The 14,336-nt window shown below is 42.9% G+C and overlaps 1 protein-coding gene across 1 annotated transcript; it reads right to left on the minus strand.

Annotated features, from left to right (window-relative positions):
- Positions 1-2,188: 2,188 nt before the first annotated feature.
- On the minus strand, positions 2,189-13,764 carry AADAC (arylacetamide deacetylase). Its single transcript, XM_076340681.1, has 5 exons — positions 13,579-13,764; positions 5,906-6,128; positions 4,595-4,664; positions 4,077-4,248; positions 2,189-3,019 (listed from the first exon to the last, which is right to left on the minus strand). Exons 1-5 carry the CDS (start codon positions 13,714-13,716, stop codon positions 2,411-2,413), a joined length of 1,212 nt encoding a protein of 403 aa, XP_076196796.1. The 5' UTR covers positions 13,717-13,764; the 3' UTR covers positions 2,189-2,410.
- Between the last annotated feature and the right edge of the window lie 572 nt (positions 13,765-14,336).

Consider the following 14,336-nt stretch of genomic DNA (forward strand, 5'->3'; position numbering starts at 1 on the left):
ATTTCAACCAGACTAATGCCGCTTTATCAGCAGTGTCCCAGTGCCTGCAGGGAAGGAGAACACTTAAAGCCAGTATCAGTGGCAGCAATGTAATCTGCTGAGCAATGCCTGCTTTTCATATCTGGGTTTTGTGCATGTCCCCCTCCGACACAAAATAACCGCCCTCTCCAACTGTTCTCTTAAGCAAGTCGTCTTCTGCCTTTTATATGAAAGAAAGAGCAAAGCAGCCTGTAAGACTCAGAAAGGATCACTGGTAGTGACTAAAGGCCAACTCGGTTCATCCTACTGGCATTTACAGCATTGGAAATACCCAACGCGGGGAATACTCTTCTGGACATGACCATATTACTGTATAAAAAGTCAGACCAAAGGTGTTACTGAGGCAAACTCCCAAACCCCTGCTTCCTTAGGAATACCAAGCTGCTGTTAATTCCAAACGAGAGAGTTAAAACTCCAGTCAAGATGTCTGCTGCCAGCAGACAGGAGCCCAGTCCCATGGGCAAGGGCCAGGACTTGCTGGCAGCATTACAGAGAACACCATGAGAAAACTTCCCAAATACCCTGGGAGCTTGCATGAGCGCGGCATGTGTCCCGAGGATGTGCAAACACGCAAGCACATTGCACTGCTGTGGATGTGGGCTATACGAGATGCTTTTTAGTCCCATGGTAGATTTTGTGCCCAGTATGCTGGCAGTAATCCACTCACCATTTCAAGGATGGATTCAGGAGCAGAGACACAGAATGGTCCTGCTGCAACACCAAACCCGATTTTCTGACCCCGTCTCCTGGGGTGAGCAGGAGCCCTGGCCCAGCCCTCCCCCCAGCCAGGCTCAGCTCCCCACTGGTCTCCATCCCAGTCGCAAGCTTCAGCATGCTTTTCTTGATAAAAGACACCTACTCAACCACTCCTGTTTCTCTCCTCAACAGCCACAGTCAAGCATTACTAAGTATTCGCATTAAAGATAATAGCAGAAGTAAAACATCTCCCTGGATTTAGTCCTGGTTGTTTGCAATAGCTACTGGGTGTACTAAAGCCAACTTGTTATTCCTTTCCAATAAATGGGATACCTGAGTGACAAAAAGTACATTGCATTGGAATCTAAGACCAGTTTAATTTTTATTCAACATAATAAAGATGAAAAAGAAAAATATGGCAATCATTCCACATACATTCCATCTAAACAGGCTGCACACACACTCAGAAAAAAAAACAGAATTATTGAAGATTCAGTATCTTTTATGCAAAAGAAAAAAGCAGGATGCTAGAAGTTTGTGGTGTGTTGTGATCAGTTTAAAACCAATAGCCAACCAACGTGTGCATCCATCATTCATAATTTTTAGGGTTTATATTTAAATACACAAAAAAATTATATAGAGGATATTTGTTCAAGACTGACAGCTGAATTGTGTTTCTTTTTCAAGCCTATAAAGCTACTAAGCTAATTTTATTTTTAAAAATTCCTATGTAAAAACTGCTAAGCAATTTTAAGGATAATTAGAACACATGATACATAACTTATTAAATAAGTAGAGCATAAAACATACAGCAGTGCTATTGTAAGGCTAGGACCTTCATAGTCTTCCTTTATCTGATGAATATCCAGTGTTGTTTTGTTACAGTATTTCCTTCCAGTACAGGGATTAAAGAAAGTAATTACCAAGTAAGATGCTTTTTTTTAAAAAAAAAAAAAAAACAACAAAACAACAAAAACACAACAACAAAACAACATTTGCACTGTGTTACAGCCATCCCATTTGGTTTTCAAGTGCTTCTCTTGAACTGTGCTGGGGAGAGACAGCAGCCGCATGCGAAGGGCAGGGTTTCACAAGCTGCCTTTTACTTCATAAAGTCGGGTCCCTGTGCCTCTGCTCACCGCGTAGCCTGATGGCAGCAGCGGGGTCTCGCTGCACGTCCCGCAGGACAAGGGAGCACGCTGAAGGGGACAGGGAGCAAGCAACCACCGAGCACTTCCTATGTGCAAACAATAACATTGCCCATTTGCACAAGCCTGCAATATGAAGACAGTGCGATAGGAAGAAACAAGAAGCAACCGACACAAGACATCAGTCCCACATGCTGTGCCAACCAGGGGCTTGGGCGAGCCCAGGCAGTGTGCGGGCAGGGTCAGGCACACCAACCCTTCTGGCCTTGGCCAGGAATGAAATCCCAGGGCAGTCCCAGCAGTTTATGGGGTTCCGAGCTCAGACGACAGCACTGAAAGAGCACTTAGGTTAGAATCAGACTGATTTTCCTGCCAGAGAAGATGAGAAACGGGGCAATCCAGACACTGCAGGGCAACACAACGAAGACTGCAATCATGCCCAAAAACTCAAATAGCTCCTATTCTCCTACGCTCCTCAATCGCATCCAGTGAACGCGAGCCAGGCATACTAGAGCAACATTTTCAACTCATAGATTCTCATTTAACCACTTGATATATCTGTTCACCAGCCGGTGCCCTACAGCTAACTCAATTGGACCCAAGACAAACAACATCACCCCATGAAAGGCATCCTTGGCGTGATCATGTGTGACAGGAACGCCTGCTGCCCGGAGGCGCCTGGCATACATGACTCCGTCATCCCGTAAGACGTCATGCTCGCAGGTGAGGATGTAGGTGAGGGGCAGCCTGCGTAGCCGGGCATCGCTCACCAGCAATGGGGCCGCCCTCGGATCCAGAAACCCCGGGTACTTCTGTGCAAGCTCAGAGCTTCCATAGGTGGGACTGGTGTAAACATGACCTTTCTTCAGCTCTTCAGGCAGCAAATTGCTCCAGTTTACAAATGGAAACAAGTGGCTCGATTCAACTGGGACATGCCTGTTGGAGGCCATCGCTTCCCTGAGAGATGAATCAGAAGTGAAATATTCACTCCACAATTTGACCATATACGACTTGGATAAAACAGGCTTGTTTTCATTTTCTTGGTAAGATGGCAAATTCAGGTCAAGGCTTTGAAGAACAGGGTAAAGCAAAGCTTGGGCTTTGAGTTTAGTTTCGACTTCAGAGTCTTCTAACAGCTGTAGAAGAAAATAGAAATACAAAGAGTCAGTTAAAAAGTGTTGGTTCTCCCACACTGACAGAAGATCTTAAAAGTAAGGAATTAACACACACATTTTGCAACATAAGCAAAATAAGATTAATCAAACATCAAATATAATTTAATTTTATTTCTTATGTTGAAGGATAACAAGGAAATATTCTCTTTGAAGCATTGAGACTTTTTGAAGCACTGATGCTTTCCGAAGTAGTAACAAATGATTTTTCTATAACTATAGAAAAATTCTATTCTTATAGCTTAAAAATCGCAGGTTTGAGACTCCTTTAATCATTTCACACAATTTAGAGCTTATCCATCTGTTTGGTTTTTTTAACCCTGAGGTGTTAGAACTCCAACTATGATTCTGTGCATTTTAGACGTGAAAAATAAAATGCGATGAATTGAACACTGACATTTCTTACATCATCTTTTTTCCCTCTTCACTAATAATTTCCACCTTCTCCCTCATCTTCTGCCTTCAGTGTCCACAGCAAATTCACAACCTTTCCAAGTGAGATTCATTACAATCCAAATAACTTCTCAAGAGAGCAACATCATCGCACTGACTTTTTTTAATAAACCTGAGTGAGAAGTGCAAAAGGCACTGAAACTGTATGTGATCAAGTGACACTGGAACTTTTAGTCCTTTTTTTTTGCTGCTATTTTCATCTATATGAGTCAAATTGCTAAAATTCCCTTTTCAAACAACATACGTAAAACAGTCAAAATGTGCTTAAGGATAGAGTGATATATGCCCTAATTATAGGACAGAGAGCTTTTTTTTAGGGTATAAAGGTTTAGAGGACATCATAGCATCAAAGCTACTTTGATGCCATTAAATGGCTCAAGTAAACTTGCTTGGCTAGAAACTCAGAGCCCTCACTGACAGTCCTGCGCGACACCCTGTGTACATGGACCACGAGACACATTTGGGAGGTGCACTTGCTTTGAGCAGAGGTTTTTGTTAGTCTTTTGTAAGAGTTCATGAAATGACAAAAAAAAAAGTTGAGCTAGCAAACCAGCTTTTTTTTTTTTACCTGTTGTGCCACAGCTGCAGCTAAGTTGCCACCTGCACTGTCTCCTGCAACACAGACCCGATCTGGGTCCACCCCATACTGGGAGAGGACACTGCGCTGGAGGAAGAACTTCATTACCAAATACACATCTTCAAACTGAACAGGAAAACGGTATTTAGGTGCCAACCTGTAACTGTTAGAGGCAAGAAGTGTGTTACTTCCTGCTATTTTTAAAGAGAAAGGCTTGCAAGCATCTGCCCTAGTTGGTGAATGTTTATTATTTTCTGTGCCCAGAGAAATGGGAGCTATCTGTCTGTCCTGGAGGATCAAATATTTTATTACCCACCCAACTTCAAAAGCAATATCCAAAGTAACCACCAACCACAATTCACCACTGCAACCTTGACAGCTTTTGTTTACAAATACTTAAAGCTAGCAGGAAAGCACATGATAAAAAAAAAAGTATTGCAAAATTAGATTAATTGAAATAGATTAATTTATTCCAAACCCTCATCCCATCTAGAAGGAGAATCTCTTACTTGACTGATACCACGACAGCATTTAACCTGTTTGAAGTCCATCTTGTCAGACGATCATAGGGTTTCATGCCTGAAATGAAATGAGTCACTTAGAATATATTCCAGTACATTTGAGAACAAACACATACACAACAGCATGTTCTTCTTTGCAGAAGCTTTCAGGACACTTTCCAAAACCTCCACCCGCCTGTGCCTCTGCAGCAGCACAACACGACCGTGGCGCACGCAGGTTTATCCAGAAGCACAAACTGGAAGAAGTAATCCAACTATTGCTTGAATGCTATCCAAAAGGATGAACAAAATACATTATTCACACTTCTAAGCACTACACAATGCAAGGTCCTGGAGGCTCAGCTTTTATGGCAGAGAAAAATGGAAACAAGGAGCCAGATTAAGCTCTCAGCTACACATATGCATTCACACCGAAATTAAAGAGCCTGCCCAGGAAAAATATTTTGGCTTGTTCTCCCTGAAACAAGCAGCCAAACAACTAAAGCGAGCTATGGATTGGTTGTTGGGAATGTCAGCCATATGTACTATACTTACGATGCCAGTTTGGGTGATGGCCAAGATGATAACTTACGTCCATTTATGTAAAGCACTGAACGACAGCAAAGAGAAGCAGAGGATGCGCTCTAAGGGAGAATGCGACTGGGAGGGAAGATGAATCACTCCCATGAAAAAGTAATAGCAAAAGCATTGCACACTGAACTAAAACATTTTAGAAAGCCCCTCTGGGCATAACGTGGAAGAACACCAAGCATCAGATGAGCACTGATAGTACAATTGTAACCAAAACCAGAGAAACACGCTTGCCCTCCTAGGATTACATTCATGAGAAATAAAGATGCAGTAATAGATGACTTCTGATATGGCAAAAATCCCTAAAATAGATTTCAGGGGACAATAAATACCCCCTGACCCTCCTCAAGCAAGAGATATGAAGAAGCATATGAGAATCGAGCTTCTGGGAACCAAGGAAACCCCCAGTCTCTGTATCTCTACTTGATTTTTACCCCTACGTGGATGTTCTTTTCCTTATTAAGATACTCAGTTTTGTCCCTTTCTCCCCCTAATACCATGTAACCAAGCCAGGGGCTGCAGATAAAACACCACAACAGAAGCAGAGCCCTAGACCAGACCCTTTGCCCTCCACCTCCAGATACACTGACCACCCTCTCCCAAGCTGGTGCATTTTAACTGGTGAAATACTGGTTTCCTGACCCTCTCCCATAAAATAAAAGGCAGAACTTAATGCAGGCCATTGAGATCTTCCATACGGACCCACAGTACTGACAGAGAACAGCTTACCTGCCTGTCCTATGCACCATCCTCCACCATGGAAGTAGACCACCGCCCTTCTCAGTCCATCAGACGGCTTTCTGGGCAGGTACAGACGGACGCCAACGTTGTTGAACTCTGTGTCCATCACAGTGACGTTTTCATCGGATGTGGGTGCAATGTATTCGACAGTTGTGATCAGCATCAGAGCTTCCACATGGTGGATCAGACCCAGCTGATCAGCAACCTCAGCCTAAAGCCCAAGACAAGGGTTAAGTTTTTTGAAAGGTTCTTTTTCCCAGAAATCTTGAATCTACCCCAGCTGTACAGCAGCGCTGGAGCCCCAGCCCCTGTGCAGTCCTCCAAGGTGGAGAGAGCAGGGGAAGCCATCGATGCCCCTGTGCATCATTGGTGCCCCTGGCAGAGCTACGCAAAGGGTAGGGGGGAAAAAAGCTTTCCCAATGGGCTCCACACTTCCCTGGCAGAAGAAAAGTGATGCGGTTCAGGAAATTCAGAACCAGGGAATTGCCAACTTTTAATACTGTTAAAGCAGTTTCCTTTGAAATTCATGTTTTAAAACATTTATTAAGAAATTCTGTGGTTCTAAAATAGATTACAGTTATTCTAAGATGCTAAATAAAACTAAAACAAAAACCCAAACCCTAGCAAGTAAACCTGCAGGTGAAATGCAAGCTCCAAAGATCAATATTTGGCAGCTTTGGCTCTCTGACATCGTGACAACAGAAGCAGATTAAAGCATTTCAGAATCCCTTTCACTCACAGATTATTTTAAACCTTGAACATAAAACTTTTTTTACAAATTGTGCTAGCTTTCATTATACTGAGTCTTTGGTAGACAAGAGTGAATCCAAGCGAAAACATTTCTAAAAGCATTTACTATGGACTCTGCTAGAAATGCAGATCCCAACTACTCCTTCCAAAACCAACAGCTCCCCAAAGGAGGCACCGCATTTCCTCACAGCTGTCTTGGGGGAATTGCAACAAGTAAAGATGTAACCAGTGTTTGCTTATACATAAGTTTCACTGGCTTTCCCCCCCCCTTTTTTCCTCTTCATTGGATTAAATTGCGTTTAAAGAAACTTACTTCTCACATTGCTTTTAAAATATTAGAAACATTCTAAAAACACAGTAAAAATTTGTAATATACAACAAAATGACATAAAAGAATAATGCCACAATGACTGGAAGAAAAATAAAGCCTTCATTTTCTATATTGTGAAAGATAGTGTAAATACCTGTTTAAACAAAAATTTAGCCACATTAGAGATTGACTGTGGGTACAGTGTGATCTCAGTCACGTGAAATGCCGGCAGCATGAGGAACCCCTATCATGTGTAGCCTCCTTAAAGCACAGTATGCTATGGCAATGGGCTGCTGGAGCTACTTGCAGCTAGGAGGTAAAAATACCATGGACCGCTTCATGATTTGGGAGCATTATATTACCTAATTCCTAATGATATATTAAGGAATAGCTGGAGTGTATATGTTTTATTTTGTTTATTTCTTAGATGATAGAAAGGTATGAAGAATACAACTTCAAATTTTCTTGAAGCCATTTGCTATCTGACTTGCTGAAAGTGAATTAAGAGCTTAGATTTCTAGTTCATTTCAAGCAAAACTGGAAGAAATTTCAAACTAATTTGTGTATTGCTTTTCGTGCAGTTTAACATGCACCGCTCTTGTGCATAGTCTAGTTAAACGCCAAAAAAATTAAGAGCTGACACTTTGTGATGATAAAAGCACTTTTCTAAATTTCAGGCCACTGTACAATTCTTTGCCTGAGCAGGCATAAACAATTCTATAATTGCACTTTGATATAACGTTGATCAGAACACTTGGTTTGGAAGATAACTGAATTAACAACAGGCCTAAATTTATTAAACTGATTGGAGCTTTTTAGTAAAACCAACACTCCCATGACTGCTACTAGCACCGTGTTATCAATTGTTCAGAAAGGAAAGCGCATTGGGAGATGTCCAACATTGACGTTAGGGTTCCCTGTTTGTGCGTGCACGCACGCACACGCTCAGCTTTTTATGTGGGTCATTTCCACAGCCTGGTCTCCAGGTCAGCGCCCTGCCGGCGCCAGCACAGCTGCGGGGATGGCCCAGGCATTGCGCCGCAGAGAGCTACCGACAGCCACCGCCGGCTCCTGCGCCCGCTGCCGGCACCTCAGCTCCTTCATAACCACCCCCAGCAACAGGGGACATGACCCAAATTCCCACACAAGTTTCATAACTGCCTCATCACATAGCAGTAGAAATTATTAAGTAATAAAACCAAGTTCTGTCTTACATGTTATCTGAAGGTGAAAACAGATTAAACCCAAAGCAGGTTTGAGTTTAATAAATAAAATAGCCCAGCCCGGTGCAGAACCTGTCGGAAGTTTAGCTTTCCAAGAGCTGCTTTATTCTTCCCAGGAAGAATGTAGAACACACACACAAAACCCCACACTTTAATTGATCACCTCTTGAAAGGTATAACATCTGGCATTCAGGGTTTGATGTAAGTCATACACTCTAACACTGCTTGTTTTTCTTTTTGTAATTTTTTTTCTTTAAATAATATTTAAATCAACTTTTTCATCATCTTCTACATATAACCTACTTTTTCAGAAGTTAGAAGAAAAGAGAATACAGCTAAGACCTCACTGACAATACTTGATAGTGATTGCCACCATATTTAAGAGTCACCTCTCTGAAGGCTTGGACCAGGTGATGCTGGGAGCTCTGCCAAACTCTGTGGTTTGGAATCGAGATGAAGACAAACGGGCAGTAACTGTGCAGAAGGAAAACTCAGGCCCTTGTCATAAGCTCAATGAAGACAAATACGTACACATGCCAAAACTGCGTTTTTTTTATCCACAGTGATTACACAGTTTACATAAATATTTCTCAGCTGTTGTATTTTCCCTGAGGATTAGCATATTGAAAAAATAAATATATAGGTCAAAGTGAGTCCTGCTCTAATTCCACTGAGCTTGTGAAACTCCCCCACATTGGAAGGAATTCCCTCAGCTTCAGGACTGAGGCTTTTCAATACTCAGAGCTGCTTTTTCCACAAGCAGACATTTTACATTGTGGAAAACCACTGGTCTACTGCCTGTGGTTTCAAGGCCATTATCATACAGAAACGAAAGGAAATCATGCCCTTATCTGAAAAGTCTCATTGTCCCCAATCTCAGATTACTGCATGTTATGGGGTAAGAGGAAAACCAACCACTTTGGGGTTTTGTGTTCCTTGTGCTTTGGAAAGCATTTTCCACAGTCACTTTCTCCATCTTCCATAAGGGGAGCATGGCAGCAAGGACAAAAAACCCCAAAATTTATTTATGAGGAAGGGAGCCCTGGCTGTGCCTTGGCAGGCAGAGAGTCTGACACGGCTTTTAGCAGCTTATTTATCTGACCTGGTGATAGTTCAGATGGAGGCACCCCCTCCGGCTGAAGCTTTCCGTCAGCTGGAGATGAAGACAAGCAGTTTGTGAGCGGGGCTGTAAGGGAGCTCAAATCTGGATTTCACTGCTTGTGAGGAACCAGGCCAAGGACGGAGGAAGCTTTGGGAGGATTTCACAGAACTGCAGCCAGGGAAGCGTTCAGCTAGGAAGAAAGATGTTGTATTGCATTTTATACTTCATGCGTTTTATCTTAGACTGTGTGCACATGGTACTTCCTGAAAATACATGAAGAATTTTGTGCTTAAGCACAACAGAAACTGGCTGGTTTATTCTTCTATCTGGAGGCTGTTCTCCAGCTAGACAGCATGTAGACTTGAGATGTTGTAACATAAACACACGAATGGAGACATTCCCAGCCTCCCTTCTGCAGTAAGATGGGTACGAACAGACCCTTTAGCATGCCGCAGGCCGGGCACACCAGCAAAACCAAGCACAGCTGCAATCCCCCCCAGGCTAAGCCAGGGCAAGATCTAACCACGAGCCTCCGACCAGCCTCTGGAGCCCCTCAGCACTCGCTGCTGTGCCTGGCAGAGACTTGGAAAGCAGCCTGGGACTGGCACAGGCTTTATTCAAACCATTTACTCATCCAGGCCAGGAAACCCAAAAATCAGAAGAAATCTTGCACAATTTAGCTCAGAAGCTAGAAAGCTCCCTAGGAACTATTAAAACAAAGACGATGAAGAAGGATAGAGACATGCCATTTCATGGCTTGCTTTCATGTTGTTTTGAGAGCTTGAAGAGAAGACCCTCCTGGTCAGGTAGCAGTATTATTTCCCACTGCAGGAGGTGGCAGTATTTCCCCTTTTTCAAACCAACGTCAGGGAGTCAAAAAGACTAAAATAAGGTCCCCTCTGCAAATTTAGACCTACTATTAAGTGATTATAAATTGTTGCTCCATAATCGGGTGACTGTTCAGAACGTATTCAGGACACTTTAGAGCCTTCTCAAATCTAATTTGCACCTGTGCAGCTCCAGGGAGGCTCTCTCTGTCCAAGGCCCTTAGGGTTATGGTTCTGCATGAGATCGGAGCACAATTGCAAAACACGCTTGCCCTGCACCACTGCTGCTGATAACAGACTTGGGCTTAACAGGCAGCCAATGCAACAGCCACAAAAGGCACCAACTGCACGTTAAAGTGAAGACACACAATCCTCCAACACAAAGAAAATGCTTCTGCTTGCTGAGCACTGCTGTGCTGAAGGCTGCAGGTCTGACCGAGCGAGCAGACACGAGGTGTTCCTGGAAAATGGAGTTATCTGTACACATACCCTCCCTTGCAGGCTACCTCCAAAAGGAGATTTAAGAGGGGAAGAAGCAAGGCAGCCCATCAAAAGCTGGCAGAGGTCATGCTTGAGCAATGCCACAAGCATACTGCCCACAAGCATAGGCTGCTGCAGGGGGTCTTTCAGTGCTCACCAGCTATACTGCTTCCCTCAAAGACCTGCTCCGCTGGTTTGTACACGTCACTCACCACTCTCCACATAACAACTTTGATGGTGGCAGGGGAGCCTGGGCTTGCTCTGGCTAGGTGATGGCACACATCAAATTCTGGCCATCAAAGCCACGGAGTCAAGGCTGAAGTCTTTGCAGGGGCCCTATGGTCCGTTTCCAGTGACCACACTATTTCTGTGTATGTGCAACTCTGCATCAGTGTTTGGCCTTACATTACAGAGAGCCACCACTGGCACATTTCGTTAGTGATACAATTAACACAGCAGCATTGCAATTTTCCTCATTACTATCGCTTCTGTTAAAAATGAATAGATGATGAATAGCAGATTGTCCTTGTATCAAAAGCATGACAAACCTATAGCTTTCTATTAGAAAATTATGTTGTATGATTTACACTGGTAAATACATAACCATGGAAGTAATGCACCATCTTAAGACAAACATACTAAACACTTTCACCCTTTGCTAGAAATCTCAGGTGAGATCTATTCTTTATGACTTTCTGTACTATTCTGCTCTCAAACTGTCCTGCCAACTTGTCACCCTTTAATCCTTCTCTCCTGGCAGCAATGGGTTTACAGCTGAAGTTGGAACATGTACTCAATGCAGGTCATGACAAACACCTCCCAACTCCCCTTGCGCCAAGCTGGAATATGACTAATGACATGAAACACATTTTTTCCTTACTCCAATAACCTTAGTTAACCAGTATGAAGCCCAATCTCAGAGAGAATTGCATTTCACATATGGAAAAATTGGAGAGAAGCTTAGTGGATTCTTATTACTAATTGTTTTTTCCCTTAGGTTTGTTTGATTTGTTTTGTTGGGGGGGGGGTGGGGGTGGGGGGTGTTGTGTGGTGGTTTTCTGGGGGGATGTTTGGGGAGGGAGGACACTGTTTTGTTTGTGTGTTTCCCTCCTCCCAGAAGGATTCCTACTGCCTAATTTCCTTGGAGAAAAAAAAAAAGATACCTTCAGTAGTATATCTGCAGGCTCTCACTGCTTTTTCATCTCCCACTGCTCAGAACTCAAATTACCAGGTAAATGCCAGGCATAATGAAAACACTGCTGTTTTCTAAACTTCTGCAATTTCTCTAACTACTCCCGTTGGCACATATGAAAACTTGGCGTCATTTTAGGCTTAAGATTTTTACACCTTAATACAGGCTTTTGTAAATGCTTTGAGATTTGCTATGAAAATGAGAATAATCCTAAGCACTGAGGGGAACAGAAGTCATTAAACAAGTTAATACTAGAAAATGAGATACAACATCAAAACAAACACGGAAGCAGCAAAGAGTCCATGAGCAAGCACACACACAGGAAAAAAAAATCATCCCCCCCCTCCTTCTGCTGGCTGTACAGACCTAATAAGAGGTCTGCACTGCAAACAAAGGCTGTCTGACACCCGGGGGTGCTCTGGAGATCAACAGTGGCTTTTAGATACTGTCCAGAAGTGTGATGTTTAGGAGACATCCCAAGAAAACATGCACCCTTGCCTTTATCAGGAAAATCATGAAAGAGGTGGCTCCCATGGACTTCTGAAAATCATACCCATCATGTTTTAACTTAAACACCACAAAAGGCAAAATCCCAGACTCATGCACTTCAGAGCAAACAGCCCGGGTGCCTGTGCTTGCAGCAGACAAGCCTTTCAGCAACATCCCTCAAGCAAAACCAGAAACCTCTCTCCTGGCTCCTTAGACCCTCCTTTCAATATATTTTATGGTGGAGAAAAAAGTAGTCTCAAAACATTTGTAGCCACCCAGAAAGATGTCTGCAACACTCAGCCCGCCTCTTCCCCCCAAACCTTAATCTTTGACCTTGTTTTTAGATTTCAGTGACACTGCTGCAGCCACCATTGTATATTAAGTACAGGCTGGATTCAAAACAGCTCCCAGTTTAGTGTACTTAAGAGGTGGGAACTACAGCACCATTATTTATGCATGGTGTGCAGCCTCACAGATTATTTACATGTTTGAAATGGCTATATAATATACCAAAATGAAGCAGAAGCCAAGGATGTAATATATATAAAAATAGCATGGAAAGACATAAGGACTACATTATCAGTAAATATTGGCATGTAAATACAGACAGGGTATAACACCACTGCCTTTCCGGACTATGACATATGGTTCTGTGCTGCTTAGCTAGATACCATTTTTTGGTAGGCAAGATTACAGTGGTATCGAAAAAAGTTTTATTTATAAATATATATAGCTTAATTTCTACATGTTCTAGCATTATCACCCCTATAATTAGTTTTATGTTGGTTTTAGGCTCATTCTGTCAGTAAATTCCTATGAAACCACAAAAAAATGATAGTTTTTAAGAAGTGCTCTAGTTTGCCTTTCTCTGACACCCAATACAGTACTTCTGAGGAAGCTTGATATACAGGTTCCAAGAAACAGGAAAAATTCAAGGAGCAGTGCTTCAGCTGCAAAGGATCATAAAGCAAAATAAGCTTGTTTGCACTTATGTATCCATATTCAAATTATGTATCACATTTCTAGTTACTCTGAATGTCCTTTTTTCTAGATTGCACAATTAAATCTTTTCTAAGTTTCTTTACATTCATAGTTACAGTAAGTTTAATGCTTAATTTCAGATACTACTGTCCTTCACTTAGTATATTACCATATATATTATATATGTATGTATGAAACATATATATTGCCATATCTCTATTAGCCATAGAGCCACTGAGAACACCCTCTGCTCCGTAGCAGTCTCTTCCCCAGGCCAGCCCCGCACCAAGCCCAGCACCAAACTCACCAGATGCGTGGCAGCCCTGAAGGCAGCTGCGATAAGCATCACTTTCCAGGGCTCTTCAAAGTCCTCAGGGATGGGAATATAGACATAGTAAGCAACAAGGGCAGAGGCAAGGAAGAGGCACAGCAGCTTGGCTCCCATGTCTACAGGCACACCTCCTCCCAAACTGCCTGGATCAAGTGCTTTCACTGACTCTTAACAGCTACAAACCAGTACACACGCATAGGGCAAAATTAATCCCACGTTTTGTTTGGGTCCTGACCAGGAGGCGATTTCTCATCAGATCACCTGGGGCAGAGGTTACTCTACCATGCAGCTCCCAAGAAAACATGTTTCTTCATCAAAGTGTTGCACAACTCGGAGCCGACCGAGCCAGCACTTCAACCCCAGATTAAACATCGGGGTTCCTACACCCCCATCTCCCCCTTTCCTGCATTTGGCAACAGCCAGCAGGAGTGACGTGCGGAATCAAACTTCACAACTCAAAAGAGTTATAAAGCAGGTATGTTTATTACGGCGCCAGGTGCAAGGGGGATAGCTCCTCCTAGCTTGCACACCGTATGTTGCATCAACTGTCCCTTATTGGTTCTGCGGTGTACATATTCATTACCATAGGCTGGGTTAGTACAACTAGTTCTAAGAAAAGGCAGGGATACTTTAATTATTTCCAGGAACCTATTATCATAGGCTCCCTCCTCCTAGCGCACGCGTACTGTCGTCTGGTGGTCGTCTATTGGGGTCTTTTGGAGGAAGATTCACAG

This window comes from Aptenodytes patagonicus, chromosome 6, assembly GCF_965638725.1.
Source record: "Aptenodytes patagonicus chromosome 6, bAptPat1.pri.cur, whole genome shotgun sequence".
NCBI classification, from domain to species: Eukaryota; Metazoa; Chordata; class Aves; order Sphenisciformes; family Spheniscidae; genus Aptenodytes; species Aptenodytes patagonicus.

What these genes read in the sequence shown, in the direction of transcription:
- AADAC (XM_076340681.1), bottom strand. Translation starts at nt 13,716, where the DNA reads ATGGGAGCCAAGCTGCTGTGCCTCTTCCTTGCCTCTGCCCTTGTTGCT. An exon ending in GCTGTCGTGGTATCAGTCAA is followed by an intron (nt 4,249 to 4,594) that starts GTAAGAGATTCT and finishes TGCCTCTAACAG; the next exon opens with TTACAGGTTGGCACCTAAAT. An exon ending in CTGCAGCTGTGGCACAACAG is followed by an intron (nt 3,020 to 4,076) that starts GTAAAAAAAAAA and finishes TTTCTTCTACAG; the next exon opens with CTGTTAGAAGACTCTGAAGT.